The sequence below is a fragment of the Pteronotus mesoamericanus genome, unplaced genomic scaffold (assembly GCF_021234165.1).
Source record: "Pteronotus mesoamericanus isolate MK-2021 breed Mesoamerican mustached bat unplaced genomic scaffold, CSHL_Meso_final contig_43, whole genome shotgun sequence".
Lineage (NCBI taxonomy): Eukaryota > Metazoa > Chordata > Mammalia > Chiroptera > Mormoopidae > Pteronotus > Pteronotus mesoamericanus.
Window position 1 is genome coordinate 2,156,776 of NW_026555161.1, and position 21,228 is coordinate 2,178,003.

General features: G+C 39.5%; 1 protein-coding gene across 1 annotated transcript in view; it reads left to right on the plus strand.

Annotated features, from left to right (window-relative positions):
• Positions 1–21,228, plus strand: part of FAT3 (FAT atypical cadherin 3) — a 629,111-nt gene that overhangs the window by 276,357 nt on the left and 331,526 nt on the right. Inside the window, exon 3 of the mRNA XM_054577438.1 lies at positions 4,569–4,883. Coding sequence (XP_054433413.1) covers positions 4,569–4,883 — 315 coding nt within the window. The remainder of the gene's footprint in view (positions 1–4,568; positions 4,884–21,228) is intronic.

The following is a 21,228-nucleotide window of genomic DNA, read 5'->3' on the forward strand; positions in this document are numbered from 1 at the left end:
TTGATTTTTGACAGCAATACAAAGGCAATTCAGACAAGAAAGGTAGTCTTTTCAACAAGCGGGGGTGGAACAATGAATATCTACATACAAAAAAAACTTAGACCCATACCTTGAACTATATGCAAACATTAACTCAAAATTGATCACAGATATAAATATAAAACCTAAGATTATTAAATTCTAGGAGAAAATGTAGGAGAAAACCTTTGTGACCTTGAATTAGGTAGAGATTGTTTTAAATTTTATTCTATTCTTGTTTATTCTGTTATAGTTGTCCTAATTTTTTCCCCTTTGCCCTCCTCTGCCAAGCCCACCCTGACCCCCCACAGCCCATCCCCACTCTGTGGTCCATGTCCATGGGTCACTCAGACATGTTCTTTGACTACTCCCTTCCCCTCCTTTCCACCCTTCTCCCTCTTTCCTCTGACATCAAAAGAAAAATTAATAACTTGCATATTATCAGAATTAAAAGTTTCTGTCCTCCAAAAGATATTATTAAGAGAATGAAAAACAAGTCACATACTGGAGGAATATATCTGCAAGTCACTTATCTGAAAAAGGAGTTTTATCCACATATATAAAGAACTTCCAAAACTTAAAAAGAAAACAACCCAATTTTAAAAGTAGATAAACAATGTGAATATTTAACCAAATAAGATATGCAGTGGTAATAAGTACTTTTAAAGATGTTCAATACTATCAGGAAGATGCAAATTAAAACTTCAAGATGCCTCTACATACCCAGTAGAATGTCTAAAGTTAAGGCCATGTCACAAGTGAGAATGTGGAACAACGGGAACGCTCCACATTTACTGCTAGTGGGAAAGTAAAATGGTACAGACATAGACCTGCCATGTGATACAGCCATTCTACTCCCAGGTACTCAAGAGTAATGAAAGTATTTCCATAGAATACTTGTGTATAAACATTCATGAAGCTTTATTTGTAACATCTAAAAACTGAAAGCAACCTAAATGTCCCTGAACTAATCAATATTTTTTTTAAAAATTGTGCTATATTCATACAATGGCCTACTTCTTAGAAATAAAATGGAAAAGGGATGATGCATTGTTATATACAATGTGTGTGAATCTCAAAATAACTATTCTGACTGAAAGAAGCCAAACAAAAAGAGTACATCAGTATGATTCTCTTTCTATAAAATTGTAGAATGTGAAAATTAGTGTGGTGACAGGAAGCTAATCTGATACCTGGCAGTAGGGAGAATTGGGAACTTTTATTATTGGGATTAAAAATGAGAAGGAGGGTACTTTTAAGGATAATGGTAATGTTTGTTATCTTGATTGTGTTAATGGTTTCACAGGTATCAGAACCTACCAAATTGTTTAAACAGGTATAGTTTATTGTATGTCAATTTTGCCTCAATTAAATAAGTAATAAAGAATGCATGATGGTTGTTACAAACCTAAGGGCTCATGATATGATTCTGACAACACTTGGGCAACTTTGAAATTGAGTTTTTGCTTCATGGTAAAGGTAATGTGAATTTACGATTTCATTTGTGACCAGTAAGAGCAGAGAAGAAAGTGAGGAAGTACTTTCACTGGATATTGATTGTAGTAATATGGTTAATATGGACTAGCCTTAGGTGAATCTTAAAATGACTGTTAACACATTTCAGGCACTCTTTTAAATTTGTCCTCAAGTTTTTGGATCATGAGACTGATGCCTGAATACTGTTGTTCCACAATACGCTTTCACACTTCTAGTTAATGTGTAGAAATATAGTCATAGACATAGTTTATCTTAATAAGAAAATTCTGATTTCTAGAGGACATTTCTGATCCATTGTTTAAAAATACAGTAAAATTACACCCATATAATTTAATATGCATTAGTGGAAACCTTTCATCCAAGGACTTCCCAAAATCATTTAATGTCCAAAGTCTGTAATAGACCATCTCCCAGTCTAATTGGTGTAAGAAAAGAGAATAAAGTGACTTCCAGGGATCCCAAAGCAATTCTGTGACTGCAAACCTGTGTGCATGTGAATGCATGTGGGGTGGGTGGATCAAGGTGCAAAGGTACAAACACTACCAACTTCTTTGATGCTGTTGCTTACTGAGTTATGTCCTCCTTTTGTTGGCCTTACTATTCTGTTCCTCAAGCATATTTTTATGAAAGGGTATGTCATGGGCAAGTTGCAAAGACTGTGCAAGAATGCCCCATGACCAGAGAAGGAATAAATATCAAACATGATAGTCTATCCCAGACTTCTCTCCCCTGAAGATTACCCCTTGCTTTGACGTGTGGTTACTACTTACAAGGCTTTCGGTATTACTTTTGATTCATATTGATTTATCTTATACTCAGCAGCTACTATATTGGAAGCATTCTGCCAAATTCTTAGCATACATGATGCCCTCATCTGTAAGAGAGAATTATAAAATACACATTATAGGGAAGTTGTGTTGCAAGTCTCATAGCACATCATAGATGCTCAGTAAATGCTATTTCATTTGCCTCCCAATCCCTTCTAGTTCTAGGTGCTTTGCCTTCCCACTGTATCAATCTCAGCCACATGAGGCTGGGTCCTCTTGGCTGTTAGCTGTGCAGTTAACCACTCAGTGCAGATCTCATTCAAGATCTGTCTAGTCACAAAGACTGTGAGTCTCTTGAAAACAGAGATCCTCTCTCACTTCTGTTCCTGAGGTGTCCAGCACAGGGTACACTAGATGCTCATAAGTTAAATGGACAGCTCTCATTCAAGAGGTCCTTTCCAGTGCCTTTAGAGCATTTTTTGCAAACCATGTCCTGCACCCTAGACCCTGCCTACCTACTCTTTGTCTTCAGTTCAGAGTCAAGTTTATTCCCCATCACTTGACCATCCTCTGACTTGAAAAGCTCCAGGTTCCCGGGTAGTAGCACAGCCCATGTCTGCATGGAGGCACGTGGCTCTCACTGCTGCAAGCATTCCACTAAGCTAGCCGTGGTTTTCTGATGGATCTGTGCCCTGTACTTGCAGATGTTCTCACACCTGGCCGGCTCTCTTGGACCTTAATGTCATGCTGGCATTCCACCCTGCCTTGGCTTAGTTTATATGGCTGCCTATTATTCATTCTATCAGTGGGCACGTAGCCTCATGTTTGCAATCATTATTTTTTTATTCTCCTGTTTTTCTTCTTTATCTAATATCTAGAATCTACTCTTCTAATGCCATGTTAGCATTTCTGACTTTTAGGTGCCATCCATAAATCTATAGGAACCCATTGTGTTTTACATATTTCCACTGAGAATATTTAATGTTATCTTTTGTCCCATGGCATAACACGGTGCAGGCTCTTTGGTGGACAGCTTTGGAGCTGCAATGTCAACATCAGATGGATTATTTCCTTTGAAGAGTTTAGCTGCTCTGAGTTTTAGGCAAATGAGTATTTCAGCCTAATTATTTCTGGGCAGATGCCCTCCTCCCTCTTAGTTGCTGTACTTGGCAATTTGCTTATGCAGGGTCTGTGGGGCAAATCGTGTGCCTAATATATTCCAAGGTGCGTTGGGAATACAGAAGATAGAGGACCCAGGTCAGAACTGAAGGACTGTTTCTGACTCCTTCCATGGGTGTCTTTTAGGGTATAACATGAATCCCATGCGTTCCTTGAAAATACTGACTGCTTTAGAGTTTTTCTCAGCTGAGCCCAGAGTTCCCCATCACAGTGGACACGCGTATGTTCCTATTTCTGTAGTTAAGTGTCTGCAGCCTGGCGACTGGGTGAGGGCTGTAAAGACCCTGAAGAGCACTGTATCTCCTCTGTCTCTTCCGGCAGACGTCTGATTTCCTGGTTGGCACGTGTTTCCACCATAAAATGAGAAAGGTGGGAGGGAAAAGATGGGGCATTTTTCTGCTCCTAATGCTGGATGATTGTCCGTGAGTATCTCTCAAAGTAACTCTGAGTTTATTTACGGCTCTCTGTAGAGTTCTTCAAGGGGACAGTGCTTATTCAGAAAGTGTGTTGGTATGGCTTCCTTGCTGATTGTTTGGAATAACTGTGGCATTTGATGTTAGGGGAAGCAGTATGAAAAAGGCTTACATCTTTGCATGCCAAGTAGTTTTTATCCTAACAGGCAGAAGAATATTTGAAAGGCCTTTTTTAGTTTTGTGAATGAACACATGAAATAATTCACCCTGAGAGAGCTTTCTGTTGCAAAGGAAATCAATTCAATATCAGGTCAAATGGAGATATTGACCTGATATTGCTCTAATTTCCCCTGCAACATGGGAAGTGTTTTGACCTCTGCCCTACTCTCTTCTCGTTGCTTCCTATTATCTTTTCCGTATTGTGTATTGATGTATTGAGATTCTGCCTGTCCCTACAATTCAAAGTATTTGTGAATCTAATTATAATTCTCAAATGGTAGGAGTACTATTTAATATGGTTTTACAAAAAAATAGTTGTTTTTTTACGTAAGGAGAAACATCTTAATGTAATTTCATATCATGGATTTTTTTAATATGCCAAGATTACTTAGCACAGCCCTCCTGAATTCGGGATGATTTACATAATGTCTTTCAGTTTCACAGTAGCAATCATTCTCCCTCTGTTTTCTCTTAGGAGTCATTTCTACTGCAGACATTCTTGATCGAGAGACAACAGGGTCCTACTGGCTGACAGTGTATGCCACAGATCGGGGCGTTGTTCCACTCTATTCCACTATTGAGGTCTACATTGAAATTGAGGATGTGAATGACAATGCACCGCTGACCTCGGAGCCTATTTATTATCCAGTTGTCATGGAAAACTCTCCAAAGGATGTGTCTGTCATTCAGATCCAGGCTGAGGATCCTGACTCTAGTTCCAATGAAAAACTGACATACAGGATTACAAGTGGGAATCCTCAGAATTTTTTTGCCATCAATATCAAAACAGGTAAGGGAATGCTCATATGACTTTTTAAAATTGGTAGTCCAGCTGTTAAATCCATCAGCCTGACCCTTGCTTACATATTGTATTTATCCCCTTATTTATTGTATTGTGTGGAGAACAGTGTCCTCCTTTCTAGGGGTAGTTTCTGAAAAGCTGAGCGTTCTACTTGTCTGGTCGGTATGCTTTAATTTCAACTAATACAAAGATGCAGTCACCCAATAAAAAGTAGAGGCTTTCATAGAAAGCCTTAGATTTGCATTACTCAAAATAACAAACAGTGGTCACCCAGGATACTCAAAGGGCCAACTGCTGCCTTTCTGTTTCTTGGGAGAGAGTAGCCTGTCTATGGGTGAGCTGGTTTTGTGACACACCCCCTTCTCACGGTTTCTCCCTTGCTGGGTCTCAGTCCAGCTTGCTGTAAATACTCTTCTTAAAGCTTTTACTTTGAGCCCCCAAATTTCTATGATTCCTCTACCTACCCATCAATGAAGTGTCAATGTTTAGAAGAACTTCTGATATCTCAATCTTTACATAAAGTATACATAATTTTTATTTTCTGGTATTTTGCTCAAAAAAATTTCTAGAGATTATAATGAAAACTTAATTTCTTGAATAAGGATCAGAAAAGGCCAGTGTAGAGTTGGGTTGAATGCAATCTGAGACAAGTACATACACTGGAAAAATGCTTTGTAGATTAACTCTCAGTTTATTGCTTTCTTGTGATTTGCCTCTTCTAGACATTAACAAGGGAGTAAAACACGCCGTGAGAGTTGTGAACGATAAAGTTTTACTTATTTGAAATTTAGAAGAATGTAAATAAAATGGTGCTACTGCTCTCTCACCCTGGGCAAGTGAGTTGAGAGTGGTCAGATGTTAGGGTAGGTTGATGTTTGTTGGTGTGGACACGCTCAGGTTTCCCACAAACTGCTGATGGCATTGATCGTTATTTCTCCTGCCTATGTTTGTTAAAGTAGAAGCATACAGCTGGCCCCAAGCATTTTATAAATACGAGGTTCTCATTAACATAATTTGAAGAGAACACCAAATATTTTGGAAACTATTGATTTTCTCTAACTGTGTATGAGTCAGTCATTTTGTTAAGCAGAGTTTAGCATTCTAACAGTGTTGAGTCAGGATTTGAATTGCATTTCGTTGTAAGAGAAAGAGTGGGCATCAGCTCTCAGTGTCTGATGGGGGCCTGCTTGAACTTGAAGGAGAACCCTCAGAGATTGGGCATCTAGCCCAACTTGTCAGAGCCCCATTAAGTAGGGAAAACTGCTCCTGCAAACCAAGAACCCCTGAGCTGAGTTAGGAAGTCCCTCCTGATTCACTGTTGTCCTATAACAAAGAGCTCCGGGTAATATGGTGACAGAGAAATGCATTCAGAAACTTTAGGAAGTGGAGAGAGAGGACAATGACAAAAAATGTCATAGTAAAGAAGCTGAGGATACAGACATCTTTACATTTTACAGCCCCTGTGGAATCTAATTTCACTGCCGCTTGATTATTAACAGTGAGCCCAGCACCCTCTTCATAAGTTAAAAGACAGACACTTTCAGCTGAGATTAAGGAAGCATAAATGTCACAGGGAAGAATTTGGGTTGGATTTGAAGAATATAGATGGTACATTATGAGCAGAGAAGATCATATAGACTCATTTAACTGAAGCTGTCTTTTATGTAACTTTTAAAAGTTTGCACATGAATGTTAAGAAAATATTGTATTACCACGATTTGACCTATCTTACCTAATAAGAGCTGTGACCATATTTATAATTTTTCTGTTCTTGCCACAGATTTTTTTAAACGCATTTGTACCAGAAATGATATTTTAGAGTAACTTTTTAAATTGCCTACAATAAATATATAGCATGCTTTGTAATTTTCAGACACATGATAAGAAAACACTGGATATTGTTTATTCATTTGTTCCCTCACCAAGCATGTGTTGTGCCTAGTAGTTTACAAACAAGAGCAAATAACTATAGTTATAAATGTAAAATATGGTCTGTTTTGTTTTCAGGGACTGAGGGAAAGTGAAATTAAAATGATTAACGAATATAATACAATAAAAGAATGCAATAACAGATTATGGTAAAGAAATTTCACTCATAAGTTTGGCGAGAGTGATGGTCAAGGTATGCTTCATCGAAGAGGTCAGAAGTTTTGTGTTTTAAATCCTTGCACTGCACTTCTTATCTGAGAAACAGGGAAACATAGACTACATCAGACCGCTTCACCAGCTTTGTGAACTTGGGGAAATTACAGAACTCTCTGAATGTCAGTGTTCAGTGAGAAAGGATTGTTGCAAGGAATATAGAAGTCCTAGTGTGAAGTGCTTTGCACAGTGCCTGGCACACTGAAGTTCTGCAGTGCAGGTTGATAGCTTTAACTCTGATTACCTTACCGGCATGTCGTTTAATCTCCTTAGACCTCAGATTCTTATCTGGAAAATGAGAATAACCTTATTTACTTCACAGGGTTCCTCATGAAAGACTGAATGCCATGACAGGTGTGAAGGCTATTGATAAACTAAAAAGCTCTGTAAGAATCATCTTTTTATTATGTCTATTTCTATTGTGATTCACAGAACCACAAGCCTAGTGTCATTTTGTTAAGCTTGTTGTTCTAAGTACCAAGATGCCTATGGAGCAACTTTTGGCCAGCTCAACCGTCTGAAGAGGCACTTCAGCCCTGGCCAAGAGGCTTAGTTGGTTGGATCATCATCCCGTACACCAAAAGGATGTGGGTTCAATTCCCAGTCAGGGTGCATATTGGAGGCAACTGGTCAATGTTTGTCTTTCTGCCTGTCTCTCTGTTTGTCTTTCTCTCTCACTCTCCTCCTTCCCTTCCTCTCTGTCTCAGATCAATAAACATATCCTCTGGTGAGTATTTAAAAAAAAAAAGTTTAATTTTTGACATTTCTTCCTGTGTCTCTAAAGTCATTTGTCTGAAATAGTTATGTTAATGTAATATTTCTTAGTAATGAAAGATTTGTGCTTTAGATTTTTTCAACTAAAAATTGAATGTAGTCTCTTTTAAATGGACCTATCATTCCTTCCTCTGTGGTAGAGCTGAAATTTATAGAGTTTTGTTTTGGCAATGTGCTACATAATAAATAAAGATTAAAATGATTAATGCAAAGTCAGATAATATCAATTCTAATACAGCTTGCAGCAGATAACAGATGTCCTGGACCCAGGAAGGGAGAGAGATTTCTGTTTTGAACACTCTGTTCTCTACTCAGAGAACTGTTTGCTTGCTTATTTGTTTCTATGAGATTTAAAATCATTTAGTATCAGTAGTCTATGGACCTTCTTCAGTAATTCCTGTGGTTTAAGAAGAAAAACAAAAGCTGTAGTGCTATGAAATCCTTTCTGACCTGTAAAGAGGACCTTTGATTAATTCCAGGATGAGCAGTTGAATTCAATCAAATGTAGATTCCTTGCATGTACACGCCTTTCCTGGTCATTAACTGGAGCCCTACCTTTGTGTTCTGAACAGAAGTCACCCAGCAGGCTGGTGTTCACTTGCCTCTTTGGGTGATGGGGACTCAAATGCTTCCTTCCAGCTCTTGTAACAAAATCCAACCTGGCCACACATTGGTCATCCAGGCTGAATTGGGGAACAGGTATAGGAAGTTCTTCCGGGTTACAGAATGTCTGTTTTAGTCATGTCTATAGCTTGGGGTCCACTTAGCACAGTGCTAGCATTTAGTAAAACACTTGATAAATGTTGGTTGTTGTTATTGTTAGTCATCCCATATTCCCCACTGGAATAAAGTTTGTGTAAGTTACAAGCATACAACTTCACTCTCTTTTGAGGAAGGTGTACTTGGAAGACAGCAGTGTCTCCTCTTATTAGTTAACATGTAGCATGGGAACCTTCCCTTCAGTTTCATAAAATGTATTGTGCACTACTTTGTATCGCTGCTGTTCTAGACCCCAGGTGTTGGCAGGAGGGATGATATAACAAGTATAAGATAGTTTTAGCACTCAGGGGATTTAGTCTCATGGGAAAAAATAGGAATCACACATACAATGTACTTTAGCAAGAACGTGAGGCAGTTTATAAATAAATGGCCAAACTCTGTGGCATATAAGCTGTGGACAAGGTAACCCGTCTGAGTAGGGTGGAGATCAGTGCAGCTGGAGTAAGAGGGGCTGGGGCAAGGACTCCGCAGAGCCGAGGTGGGCCCTGAAGCCTGGGTCTGTCTGCAGAGAGAACGCCAGAAGACTCCCCAGGGAACAGAAACAAGCTAAGCTGACCTTGAAACCCATCTGTTGCTACTGGAGCTAGTTTGAAAGGCCTTATATCATTAGCAAAGAAATTTTAAAAGACTCATAAATGTCTGGAGTATAGTAAGATATTATTAGAGTAGTGAATAGGCACACCGTTCTTTTTGGTTTGCTAATATCTTTCTTTGTGCATTTTTAAAATGTATTAAAGTATGTATTTTTATATCTTCCTTCTGAGAGGCCTACTTGAAATAATTATTTGAGAGGGGAAAACATACGTAAGAGAGATCCCTTTACTCTTTCCTTTGCTTCTGTTAAACATAAATCCGAGATCAGCATATGCTGTGTTGAGAGCCCGCGTCTGTGAAAGCAGTCCTTGGGTACGCCGGACCTCCTGATGGCTGGTTGTCTGGGCCGTGGCTTTCTAAACACCCTCCTGCAGTTGCAATATCTCCCTTTGGCTCTGACACTGGCACACTGGCATCTTCACCTGTATTTGAGTGATGGTGAAGCTCAGCTTCTTTTTTTTTTCCTTTCTGTGAGCATCTTGGTATAAACCCAACCAAAGTCTACTTTACGTATAGGTAGACCAGCTGTCTTCCCACTAGATGAGCTGAGAGGAAGAGCTCTTCTTCCAAAGTGTATCTGCTGCAGATACACTTTGATACCTCAAATTCTCCCCGTAACTATTCGTTCCCCTGGGGCTGGATAGTTTTGCATGTTAAAACAGGAGAATGCTTTATGAAAATATTGGATATCCTTCATTTTTATATCAACTGTAAATAATTTGAGCTTGCCTTTGGTAAATGGTATAAGACATAGTGGGTAAGTGTTCATAGAAGAGGTAATGGAGAAATCTAGACCACACTTCAGCACGATAGTAGTCACGGAGCAAGCTTGTTAGACTAGAGATACCTGAGGTAGAGCCCAATGATTTGCTTTTCTAACAAGTTCCCAGACGATGCTAATGTTGCTGCCCTGAAAGCCTGGTGAATAAGACTCTAGACTTTAGTATCCAAAGAGAAACAAAAGAGGGAGGCCCCACGTGCTGAGCGATGCACCTGAGGACAGGGTACCCAGCATTATAATTCATCATACGCTCTTGCTGGATAGCACCAGAGTTTTGAGGTTTGACTATGAACTCAGAGTGATCTCTCTGCCATCACCCCCAGCCATCTTTCATATCCTTGCTTATGTTTCCTGTTTTATGATATGAAAAGGAAAAAAAAGGAAAATGCTGTCTCTCTAATGGTTCATGAGCAAAATATCAGAACTAGGGCTTGTGGCTGATTAAATAATATGGGTTATATTATATTTAGATAAAACTGTATTGTCTCCAAATTTATAGAATTAAGCAGAATTTATTACTAAAGTGGAACTCAGACCTACTTTAATGAATAACCAAACATTTGATATTTAGTATATTGTTATAAAAAATATTGGCTCATAAGACAGTGTTGCTCAAAAATAACTTGGCATTTTAAGTAAGCTGAGTCTTAGGATTAAGGCACAGCCCCATTTGGTGGTGATGTGCTTAGAAAATATCTTTTCATGGAAGACAGAGGGATATATTACATCATGTATTAAAGCAGAGATTAAAAAGAAAAAACACACAAAGTGAGGGACAAGGATACATACGATTACTGGTGCTTTTTCTTCATAGTGAACATTATAGAAATTTCCTATTGCTGTCAGTTTTATTCCTTCCTCATGGAAAGCTAACTTCTGAATGGGCAGAAACGGCCGCTAGATGATGAGTTGATATTCATAAGTCCAGGCACAAAGTGGATAATGTAGCGAATGAGTATGTATGAAACTGTAAATCACCCTCGTTCCTTCTTTCAGCTAAGAAAGGGGGCCTTGTCCTATAGAACATTAAATTGTGTTCGCTTAATCCAACAAGTCCCCTAGAACAAATCGGGCTCATGCAGATTTATCATAGGGGGTTATTTAAATTCAGGGGTGACCTTTGCATCCCTGTGCATGTGCTCCAAATGAACAAGGACAGAGGGAACTTTCTGCACAGTCATTATGTCCCTAAGGAATCTATGCGTTTCCCCATCTGATCAGCTCTTAACTGCAGGCTGGGGATCTGGGATCAGGGGGCCTCAGGGTGCAGAAGGCTTGGTCAGGGAGCCCACGGGAAGGGAGAACGTGCTCTTTCCTGGTGTGGACTCTGGCTCTGCCTTCCTGTGGCTTCATTTTGTTCAAATGATGGTTGTGAATCTAAGTACCAATTTCAGAGATTCTCAATCTCAGTATTGTTAACAGCTTGGAATGGAAAAGTCTTTGTTGCAGGGGACTGTCTAGTGCATTATAAGATGTTTAGCAGCATCTCCGGCCTCTGCTAGATGCTAGTACACCCCTCCTCCTGGTTGTAACAGCCAGAATGTCTCCAGGCATTGTCAAATGTTCCCCTGGGAATAAAATTGCTCATTGAGAACCGCTGAACTAATGCAGAATATTTTTTAGGACTCCCTTACATATGGCCCTAATCAAAGCACCCTGTACAAAATGATTTACTGGTTATGGAAGTGTGGTGGTATTGTTAACTGAAAAAAAAAGTGTGAGCGCATATATCTATATCTCTGTTTACACACATACATATATATCATTAACAAAATAAAAGAAGGAAGAAATCCTTAGCTGCCTCTCACTCCACTGTGACTTTAGGTTCTGTGTGTTTTGAAGGCCCCACGAATACTTGAAATCAAATCTATTAGGGAAAAAAAAGAACAAAGCAATAACAAAACTTCAAACAGAATGAATATGGATGAAGTTATCTTTTTCTCTACTCTTGGTATTTGGATAGGGTTTTGCTGCTAATAAAATTCTCTTCAGAGTCAGTTTTGAATAACATTCTCAGAAGAGAGCATGCAGAGAAGATTTTGAAGGTTCCAGGATTTATTTCCTCGAAAAGCTTAAAAGCAGCTCCAAACCCTGTTCCTGCTTAAAGTCAGTCTTCTGACAGATAAATATGTGGATTCGTTCTCACCTGGAATAAACATGATGAAAACGAAAGAAAAAAAAATCCTTTGACCTTGGTTGGGGACTGTGCAGCCATGTATCTAGACTAATGGCCTCTGAGCATCTTGGCCTCCCTTGTATCAATGTGGCACTCACAAGCCCCAGGAAGTGGTAGATGCATGGGGACTTAAATAAGTGTCCCAGACCACCTGGTCTGGATACATCATAGGACTGAAAAGACTTTGCTGAGTGGGAACTGGTGTTACCATCAGTAATCGGAAGGGAACTTTTCCTCCCAAATGACGTCAAGTTTCAATAGACCTGGCTGCTAGTGAGGCAACATCATGCGTTTTATCCAATTTGTGAGATTCCGGTTTTTGAGTTAATAGGACTGTTGCTTGGAAAAACAGTTTTTCAGGGGCTTATTTTATAAAACTGAATTACAGGCAGGGATGGGGAACTTCAGTAAAAGGGAACGAAGATTGAGCAGGTATACGCTGGAGAGAAGAGAAATGATGCTGCTGCTCCTTGGCTGGAACCTACCCTGGGCTTGCAGGCGATGCAGAGGCGCCTCCTGGAGGGTCAGGGTGCTGGTTGTTCCCTGTGGCTCATGGTTTTGCCTGGCTTCCAAGCTGCTCCTATGTCCTGCTAACCCTCCTGAGGGTGAGGAGGAGGGGCGGTCTTCCTGAATATCCAGCCTGCCCCTGGAGCTCAGCTGCTGACATAGCTGCTACTGGAAATTACTGAGAATTATTTGGGAGGTGATAGAGTCATGTAAATAGAGCAGATGATGGAGGTGTGTGTATGTGTGTGTGTAGAAAGAGATATTGATTGATTAAGGTTATAAATTTCTCTTCTATTTCTTCTATCTGGCTATTAATCCCATTGCAATGATATACTACATTGCTTTATTACTTTCTTCTGTTCTAGGAGAAACAGTGAATTTTAATTGAAACCAGAGCCTGCCTCTTTTCATTCTTCCAGTTCATTGTTAGGGAGACCCTTGGGCCTTCCTGGGTGTGTGCCGTTCCCTCCCGGGTTGACGGGAAGGTGGGAAGGCAGAGGTCTGCTCTGTGCCCTGAGCCATGCTGGTGTTCTCCTGCATTAGCTCTTTCAGCTCTCACCACAATCCTGGGAAGAAACTGGGACTCGGGGCACCTCGGTGACCGGCCCAAGGTCGCCCAGCTAGTGAGTGCAGAGCTAGGGCTGGTCTGATTAATGGTTCATAATGCTAAAGCCAAATGCTATTGAATTTGAAAAATGTGAGCAAACTCAATAAACATGCTACTGATCCTAGAACTTTGAAGCTCAGGGAAATCTTTCAGATGATTATGTTCACATGCTCTGTTTTACAGAGGAATTATGGGTTGAATTCTGTCCCCTAAAATGACATGTTTGAAGTCCCTATACTCCTGTGCCCATGAATGTGACCTTTTTTTGAAACAAGGTCTTTGCAGAATGGGGTCATATTGGATTCAGGTGTGCCCTAATTCAGTGTCCGGTGTCCTTATTAGAAGAGGGAAATTTGGACGCAGAGAGAGAGACACAGGGGACACGGCATGTGAAGACGCGGGAGAGCTAGGAGTTATGCTGCCATAAACCAAGGAGTGTCCGAGGATTGCCCGCAACCACCAAAAGCAAGGAAGAAACAAGGATGGACTCTCCCCCTTGAGCCTTCAAACAGAACATGGCCCTGCCGACACCTTGATTTCAGACTTTTAGCCTCCAGAGCCCTATAAGAACAAACTTCCATCGTGTTAAGGCACCCAGTTAGTGGCACCTTGTTATGGTAGTCTTAGGAAACATAACAAGGTGCACTCTCAGGCTACAAGTAGGAAGATTGAGCTCTCTGAAGGGAGTGAAGCTGGCTGGCAGAACCAAGGGCCACTGACTCCTCGCGCGGTGATCTTTTCACTAGACCAAAATGTTAAGAGATCCAGCGGTTTTTTACAGTAGTCAAGTCTGACTTTAGCTAGTTTTTTGCTTGTTTTGCAATGCTTTTGACCTAACTGAGTTTGATTATTTAATAATTCTAAAAGCAATAGGGGTTTTGAAGAGAGATTTGTGTGGCATTGAATTACCAGAACCATTTCAGGACTTCTGAAAGATCGTCCACGGTGGCCCCCTCCTCTCACATGGAGCTGAACATGGGAGTGTTTTATGTAAAGCAGGGGGTCACGTGGAAATGACTGTCGACTGGCACTCAATGTGCTTCATAACTCAGCCCTTATCAGTCTCATTTATTTTGCTATTTCCCAGTCTTTTAAAGCAGATGCCCTGGAAGTACTTTTCTGTCAAATCACTGAAAGATTACACTTGAAAAGCTACTAGAGGATGAAGTAGAGTTTCATCATTGACCTGGAGAACCTGAAGCCCAGCTTTAGTGTTGTTAGCACTTTATATTCTGGTCTTACTATTGTCTGTCATCTGCGAGTGACTTTGTTTCTAGCTTCTTGACCTTCTTATAAAAATGTACAAGTATTTTAAAAACCTATAAATTTTATTCACACTGAGGTAGAATATTCTAAGAAAGCATATGGAAATCTAACACTAGAATTATGAAACCAACATGTGGTGAATTATGGATAGCAGTCTCATTACTTTACAGCAACATGACAAATGTTTGTTCAGCACTTTGCCCTGCATAGTCATAGTTAGGCTTGGTCATACAACTGAGAGGGGACAAGCCACAGGGACTACTTTTAAGAGCTTGGATACTAGAAGCATATGTCTTTGCATTTGTATTTGAGCCGTACGACTTCTTTCCTGAGTGATGTTGTGCATGTTACTTAACTTCTCAGAGTTTCATCCACTGTGGAAATAGGGAAAATTATAACTGATTTTATAATTAACTAATGAATTGGTTTGCCACCAAAACTAAATGAGTTTATATATATTAACAAATACTTTAAAAAGTACTTGGCATATAGTAAACTCGCAATGAATGTAAAATGACATTGTCTTCACGCGTACAGAGTTTGTTGTAGTTAATGTGGCATCCACATTACATAATTAAGTTCTTAGGCAGTTGGTGTTTTCAAACTACAGATAACACTTTATTGATAGGTTTGTTAAGTGTCATCGTATAAGGCTGTGTCCGTGTGCCATACTGACTTCCAGGTGTGATCACCTAAATTAAGTCGTGGCTGAAAAGTAGACTGTGCCAGGCTCTTGGAAACCTCTCTCCTTATTTTAGATATATCTGCTTCGCAAGAATAAAATAGTAAGATGCCTTGGAAAGAGCACTAGTAATAGTAATTGGGTTATCCAGCCCCTGCCGTTAACTACTGTTTTAACAGTGGACACATTTGCCTCATTTCTAGAGGCCTTCAGAATCCTCACTTGTAAATCAATGAGGTTGAACAAGAGTCAAAAGCCTCCGTACCGGACGTGTGCTGCCACTCTGTTGCCTGCTCCCATGGCAGACATCAGTCACTTGTAACAGCCTTTCACACTGTGCCCGAACGTGGCATCCAGTTCAATCTAACACACTGATGGCGAGCTGGTATGAAAAGATAAATTTATTTTCCACTGACAGCCCAGAAACCATTTCTACCTCTAATAGCCTTTGAGTCTATAAAATGACAGTAGCATTGGCAGGAAGGAAAGAAGGAAACAGATGAGAGAGGCAGTGCAGAAATACAGTCACTCGGGACTTGGTGGCACTGAGCACAGGTGAACATGAGAAGTGAAGACAGTCTGCAGGGTGCAGTGAAAAGGAGCACCAGGCTCGAAATCTCACAGAGAAGAGGCCTTGCTGTAAATACCACTGGGCCTGTTTGCCCAGCCCACATCATCACCCCTTTCCTCAGAGTGTCCCCAGTCCTTCCCACCTTGCCCCAGGCAAAGATGGGGATAGATACTGAGACGGAGAGTCTATCTTCCAGGAATTTGTTAGTGGTGTTCAGAGATAACCTCTGGCTGTGGCAGAATTGGGAAGTTGTAAACCTTAAAACTGTATGTGAATGTTTGTGTGTCCCCCTTCCCCCATATTAATAAATAAAATTAATGCCCTTATGAAAGAGATTCCAGAGAGACCCATCTCCCCACCTCCATGTGGGGACACAGCTAGAAGACACAATGCATTAACCAAGCAATGGCCCTCACCAGATGCCGAATCTGCCAGCATCTTGACCTTGGACTTCTAGCCCCCAGGACTATGAGAAAGAAATTTCTGTTGTTTATAAGTGACCCAGTATAAGGTATCTTTTCACAACACCCTGAACATACCAAGATAGTGGCTGTGTGCGTGAAGCAGCTGAGAAACAGACAGACAAGCTCTGATAGGCTTGATCTTAAAGACTTTTCAATGGCTGTTCCAGATGATAGTGCAACTTAGCCGTAGCCTTTGCCTTTACATTTTCTAATACACTATGTAATCATAATATATAATTTTTGCCAAAGTTTGAAATGGGTTTCTCTTTATATAAGTGTGAAAGGACCACACCAGGATATTACTGTAGAAACCAAGTCGGGAGTGAGGCTTCACAAAGAAGAAATGCTCTCTGATGTTGGCTGTGGCACAAGGGTTCAAGACCAGACGAAGCCTTCAGGAGTGGTAATTAGGGGACCGATCGGTGAATGTAGTTGTCTTCATAAGTGACATTATTGCTTGGTTTTTCATCTACATTAGCCTGAATGTTGACTGACACTTTTTAATATTTCATTTGTGAAATTCTGTGGGTCGTGACCTAAAATACTTGTGGTCTCCAGCATGTGCTTGGATTAAACCCTGTCTCTCTTTATTAATAGTTCTTAAATGGATCTTTACTGGTTTAAATTTTAAAGTGTTCCATAGGAAAATTTGCCAACAATTCTTTTAAAAGTGAAATTAACCTATTTTAGATAATGCTGCCTGTCCTTAACCTGTTCAACAAGACGTGCACAATAACCACCTGTCTTTTAGGAATTTCGCTCCGTGAAATTCACCCAGTATAGCCATGAGGAGCATGGATTCCTCCTTGTTTAAAGTCCCGTCTCATTCCCATTCACATGGCAATGGACAAGTTTTTAACTTCTTATGGCTCAGGCTCCCCATCTGTAAAGTGAGGATACTGAATGAGTCAGTGTGAGGGTAAAAGGGTTATTGTATTTTATAAAACACTTAGCCTTGTGCATGCAAAATGCTCAATAAATATTAACTATTATACTGTAGTTATTAAATACATTCAAAATTCTTGCCTTTCAACAGAGTTTGCTTATAAAGAATTCTCTCTTGAAAATTGGTGAAGAATATGTCTGATTAACTATTTTGAAGATCTAAGAGGTATAACGTGTGCTAAGGTTTTATGGATGCCCACTGTGTACCAGGCTCTGTGCTAGGCATAGAAGGTCTAAGGATGGTAAAACAAGGACTCTATCCTTTAGCATCACAGAGGCCAGAATTATTTCACCATAAACTGTCATTGATTGCTACTGTCACACAGCTTTAAAATGAAAATATTAAGTAAATAATAAGAGATTTTATCGGGCTTTTTCTGGCAATAATAAATGGTTATAATATATACTGGTTGTATTAGGAAGGAAAACATCTGAGACATTGAGTGAGGAGATGTAAAGCAAATCCATCACATTAGAAACAGACTATTACAGGCAGAAAACGCTAAGCCTTTGCCAATGCACCATTTTTAAATATGTTGCCACTGCAGATACTTTAGTTAAGGAAGACAAATCCAATTTTACCTCCTACCACTTAAGTTAATTTCTCTTCTCTTTAAAATTTCCTATTTTATAAAGACATACTTCATCTTGGCTATGTACATACTAAATTGTTCATTTTTTACTTAGTTAAATTGTTTTCTGTCATAGAGAGAAATGCTTTCCCCTGAAGAAATGATGTTCATGCATGGGAAGTAGGAATATTTATTAAAATGGTTATTATGAAACTAGATGGAGGCATATTTCTATAATTTTAGTATTTAAGCATTTTAGTGCCCAATGAAATTACTTTCCGTGTGAAGTAGACTTTGATAATCAGAGTCTCCAAAGTCTCCTTTTATACCCAATCAAATCTACTTGGAAAATTGGTATTTGCTTGCATATGTGTAGAAATACTAGAGGTGTTTTCAGTATATCTTTATCAATGTTTTGCTGAGCTGTAATGACTAGTGAATAACAAATTATTGTGTGCTTTTATCCTTCTGTGATTTAATAGAACTTTATGGATTTAGATTCTGTATATAGGTGGGGGACGAACACAAAGAAATAGGAAATTCCTCAAGCCTAAAAAAACAAACAGTCTGTTTACCAGACAAAAAACAAAACAAAACAAAACACTTTACAATAAAGGGAAAGCCCGTGTTTTAGGGTGAGTCCTGAGCTTGTTACCAAAGTTGCATGTTGGAATTGTAGTCATATCTAGTATCTTCAGATATGCATGTGTGGTTTTCCCAGATAACTGAAGTTTAACCTCGTTAGGGGCCGAAACAAACAAAAATTTATGTTTCTGAACCACTTTCCCAAGTGTATTAAATGTTCCTTTTCCTTTTCAAGCATAGCCTACTGAGTCTAATGATACAAGCGGGCCTGGCTTCACGGACCTGCAGGTTATGCTGTCCCGAGAGGCCCCTGCTCGGGAGGGCCACGTGCTTAGTTTAATGCTCTGCTGTCGTTGTCTGGAAATTCCTAATAATTTTTGAACAGGGGTTTGGCATTTTCATTTTGCACTGGGCCCTGCAAATTATGTACCCAGTCACGGATACGAGGTTTCCATTTGGACTGGTAATTATCGTCTGGGCCAGCCGACGCAGTACCCTTCGGATTTCCTCACTTGAGCTCCGCTTGCCAGCTCTCACTTCCGTTATCAGTATGCCTCTCTCTTCCAGGGCTCTGCCTTCTAATTTGCTGCTTCTCATCTGCTGAGACATCATATAAATAAGGTATTAGAATAGCAAGTAGGCTGAGAATCACTAGGCTCTGAAGGGTGACCTTGAAGACTCCTCCCACAGAGCGCCAGTGCCAGAGCGTCCATAGCTGGGCTTTGGGATACTATTCAGTGATCACAGGCTGGTTTTGTTCCTCTCCTGGCCTGACTGTCTTGGTGAAGAGGCTGTCTCTGTATAAATACCAGGTGGCAATGTGCAATTCTGGCCCATTTCCATTAAAGGAAAATTGTTGTAAACAATCTATTTAAAAGCTTAATTTTTGCAAAATTTTTAGGGTAATAAAAAGGTAAGTGAGATTTCTTCTAATGAGACCTCTGTTACATAAATCTTATAAACAATGAAGTTTTCACTGTTGACCATGAGAGAATGCTTTCAATTCCAGTAATTTCTACCCCTTCAGCTTGTCCATGTACCTTCAAAGTCGTGTTCTTGCCTGTGTCTTTTTGCCCTAAAGTAAACCATGACATGCCTTTTTGACACATGTCACAGTTGATAGATTCCCCCTGCAATTGTACTCTTACCAGCTACATAAAGTAGAAGTGTTCTCTCTGCAATGATTTCTGGTTTTCTTCTGGTGCATTTTTCTGGTTTCCAACATCCAAACTATCTGCAGCAAATGCAAGCCAAAACCAAATAAATGTTTTGTTGTTATTTTTAGGTCATTCAAAAGGTGCTGGCATTTGTTTTATAAGGAAATAAGATTTTTTGGATGGAGAAAGGGTTGTTTCTTATTTATTCATTCAACATTTAACATCATTTATTGAGTGCCTACTGTGTGCCAGACAGAGTGGTACGTATCAGGCTACAGTCGGGAATAAGGTAATCGTTACCCATTCCAAGGACAGCGCTTTATACACAGCCAGTGCTCTAAGGAAAAGATAAATGAGTGAATGGATGACTGAATGGAAGAATGCTTTGAATAATATGTATCATTTATTAATATTGTACAGGGATTTCTGAACCCCCTTTGTAGCAATAAGTGCTTATACCTTTCTGAAATCTAACCATGGCTGAAATTCTTCTAATTGCTTTGTTTAAACTTCCATTTGACATTTGAACTATTTTCAAAATGTCATCTCTCGATAAACTTGCCTCAGAGGAATTAAAAGAAATTTTATGTTGACATAGGTTGCAAGTTGTCAGAATGTACACAGTACTGGAAATTTCATAAGTGTTTATAAAGGAAAATTAAGGGGTCATTAGTTGCTTTGTGAATCAGTTTATTCTAGATTATTAAAGCTCTTTGGGAATTACAGCACCACTTTTATACCAGGTCTTAACTTTAACTGATTAAAGGTATGGGCACAATTAAAGGTATGGGCATGGTTAAAACAGTGTCTCAGTGACCTTCCAGCTCTGTGACGCTGACATTCTACTGTTTGATTTTAATGGGATTTGATATGTGGGAGAAGAAAACAGGTAATTATTTGGGAAATAACTTTTATTTCCATAAACAAGAAAAAATGGGAGTTGGTTTCTGCTAATAGAAAGCCTAATAACAATTGCTATGATGAGTGTAATTTAAAAAAAAAATATTGATTGATTTTAAAGGGAGAGAGAGAAAGAGAGAGAGAAACAAACATCACTTCATTGCTCTGCCCATCTATGCATTTATTGGTTGTTCCTTGTATGTCCCCTAACCGGGGTTTTAACTTGCAGCCTTGGTGTATCACTGACGCTGTAACCAACTGGGCTAGCCGGCCAGGGCCATAATTATAATTTATATGATGCTTCACAATATTAACTAACTTATTTTATCTATGATAGGTTAAGAATAACCTCTTTATAAGATAAATGTCCACATAGGGAAGCTGTAAAAAAGTTTTTTAGAATGAAAATTTTATACCTTAGAATCAAAAGCAACCAACAAATCTAGGTTACCAAAGCACCCTAATTAGATCCTTCATTTTATAGGAAGGTCAACCATTGTCTTGATAGTTAAAATAAAGAAAGAGGTAGTGGTAAAAGTAGATACAGCTGTCTACAAACCTTATTAAGAATAAAATATTGAAAGTAGTAGATTGTGTGATTATGGCTTTGACCTGTATCACGAACCCATAGTAAATAAATCCAACATTCTCTGGCCTTTAATGACTTGATGATATTAATGTGCTTTGACTTATGTATTAATTATGATTTCATTGATTCAACAAACATGTATGGAAAACCTGCTCTATGGCAGGCCCTATGCTAGGCGCTGGGAGTACGAAAAGAGAAACATGCCATCCTTCAAGGCAGGCAGGGTCTGTTTGCCACGGCC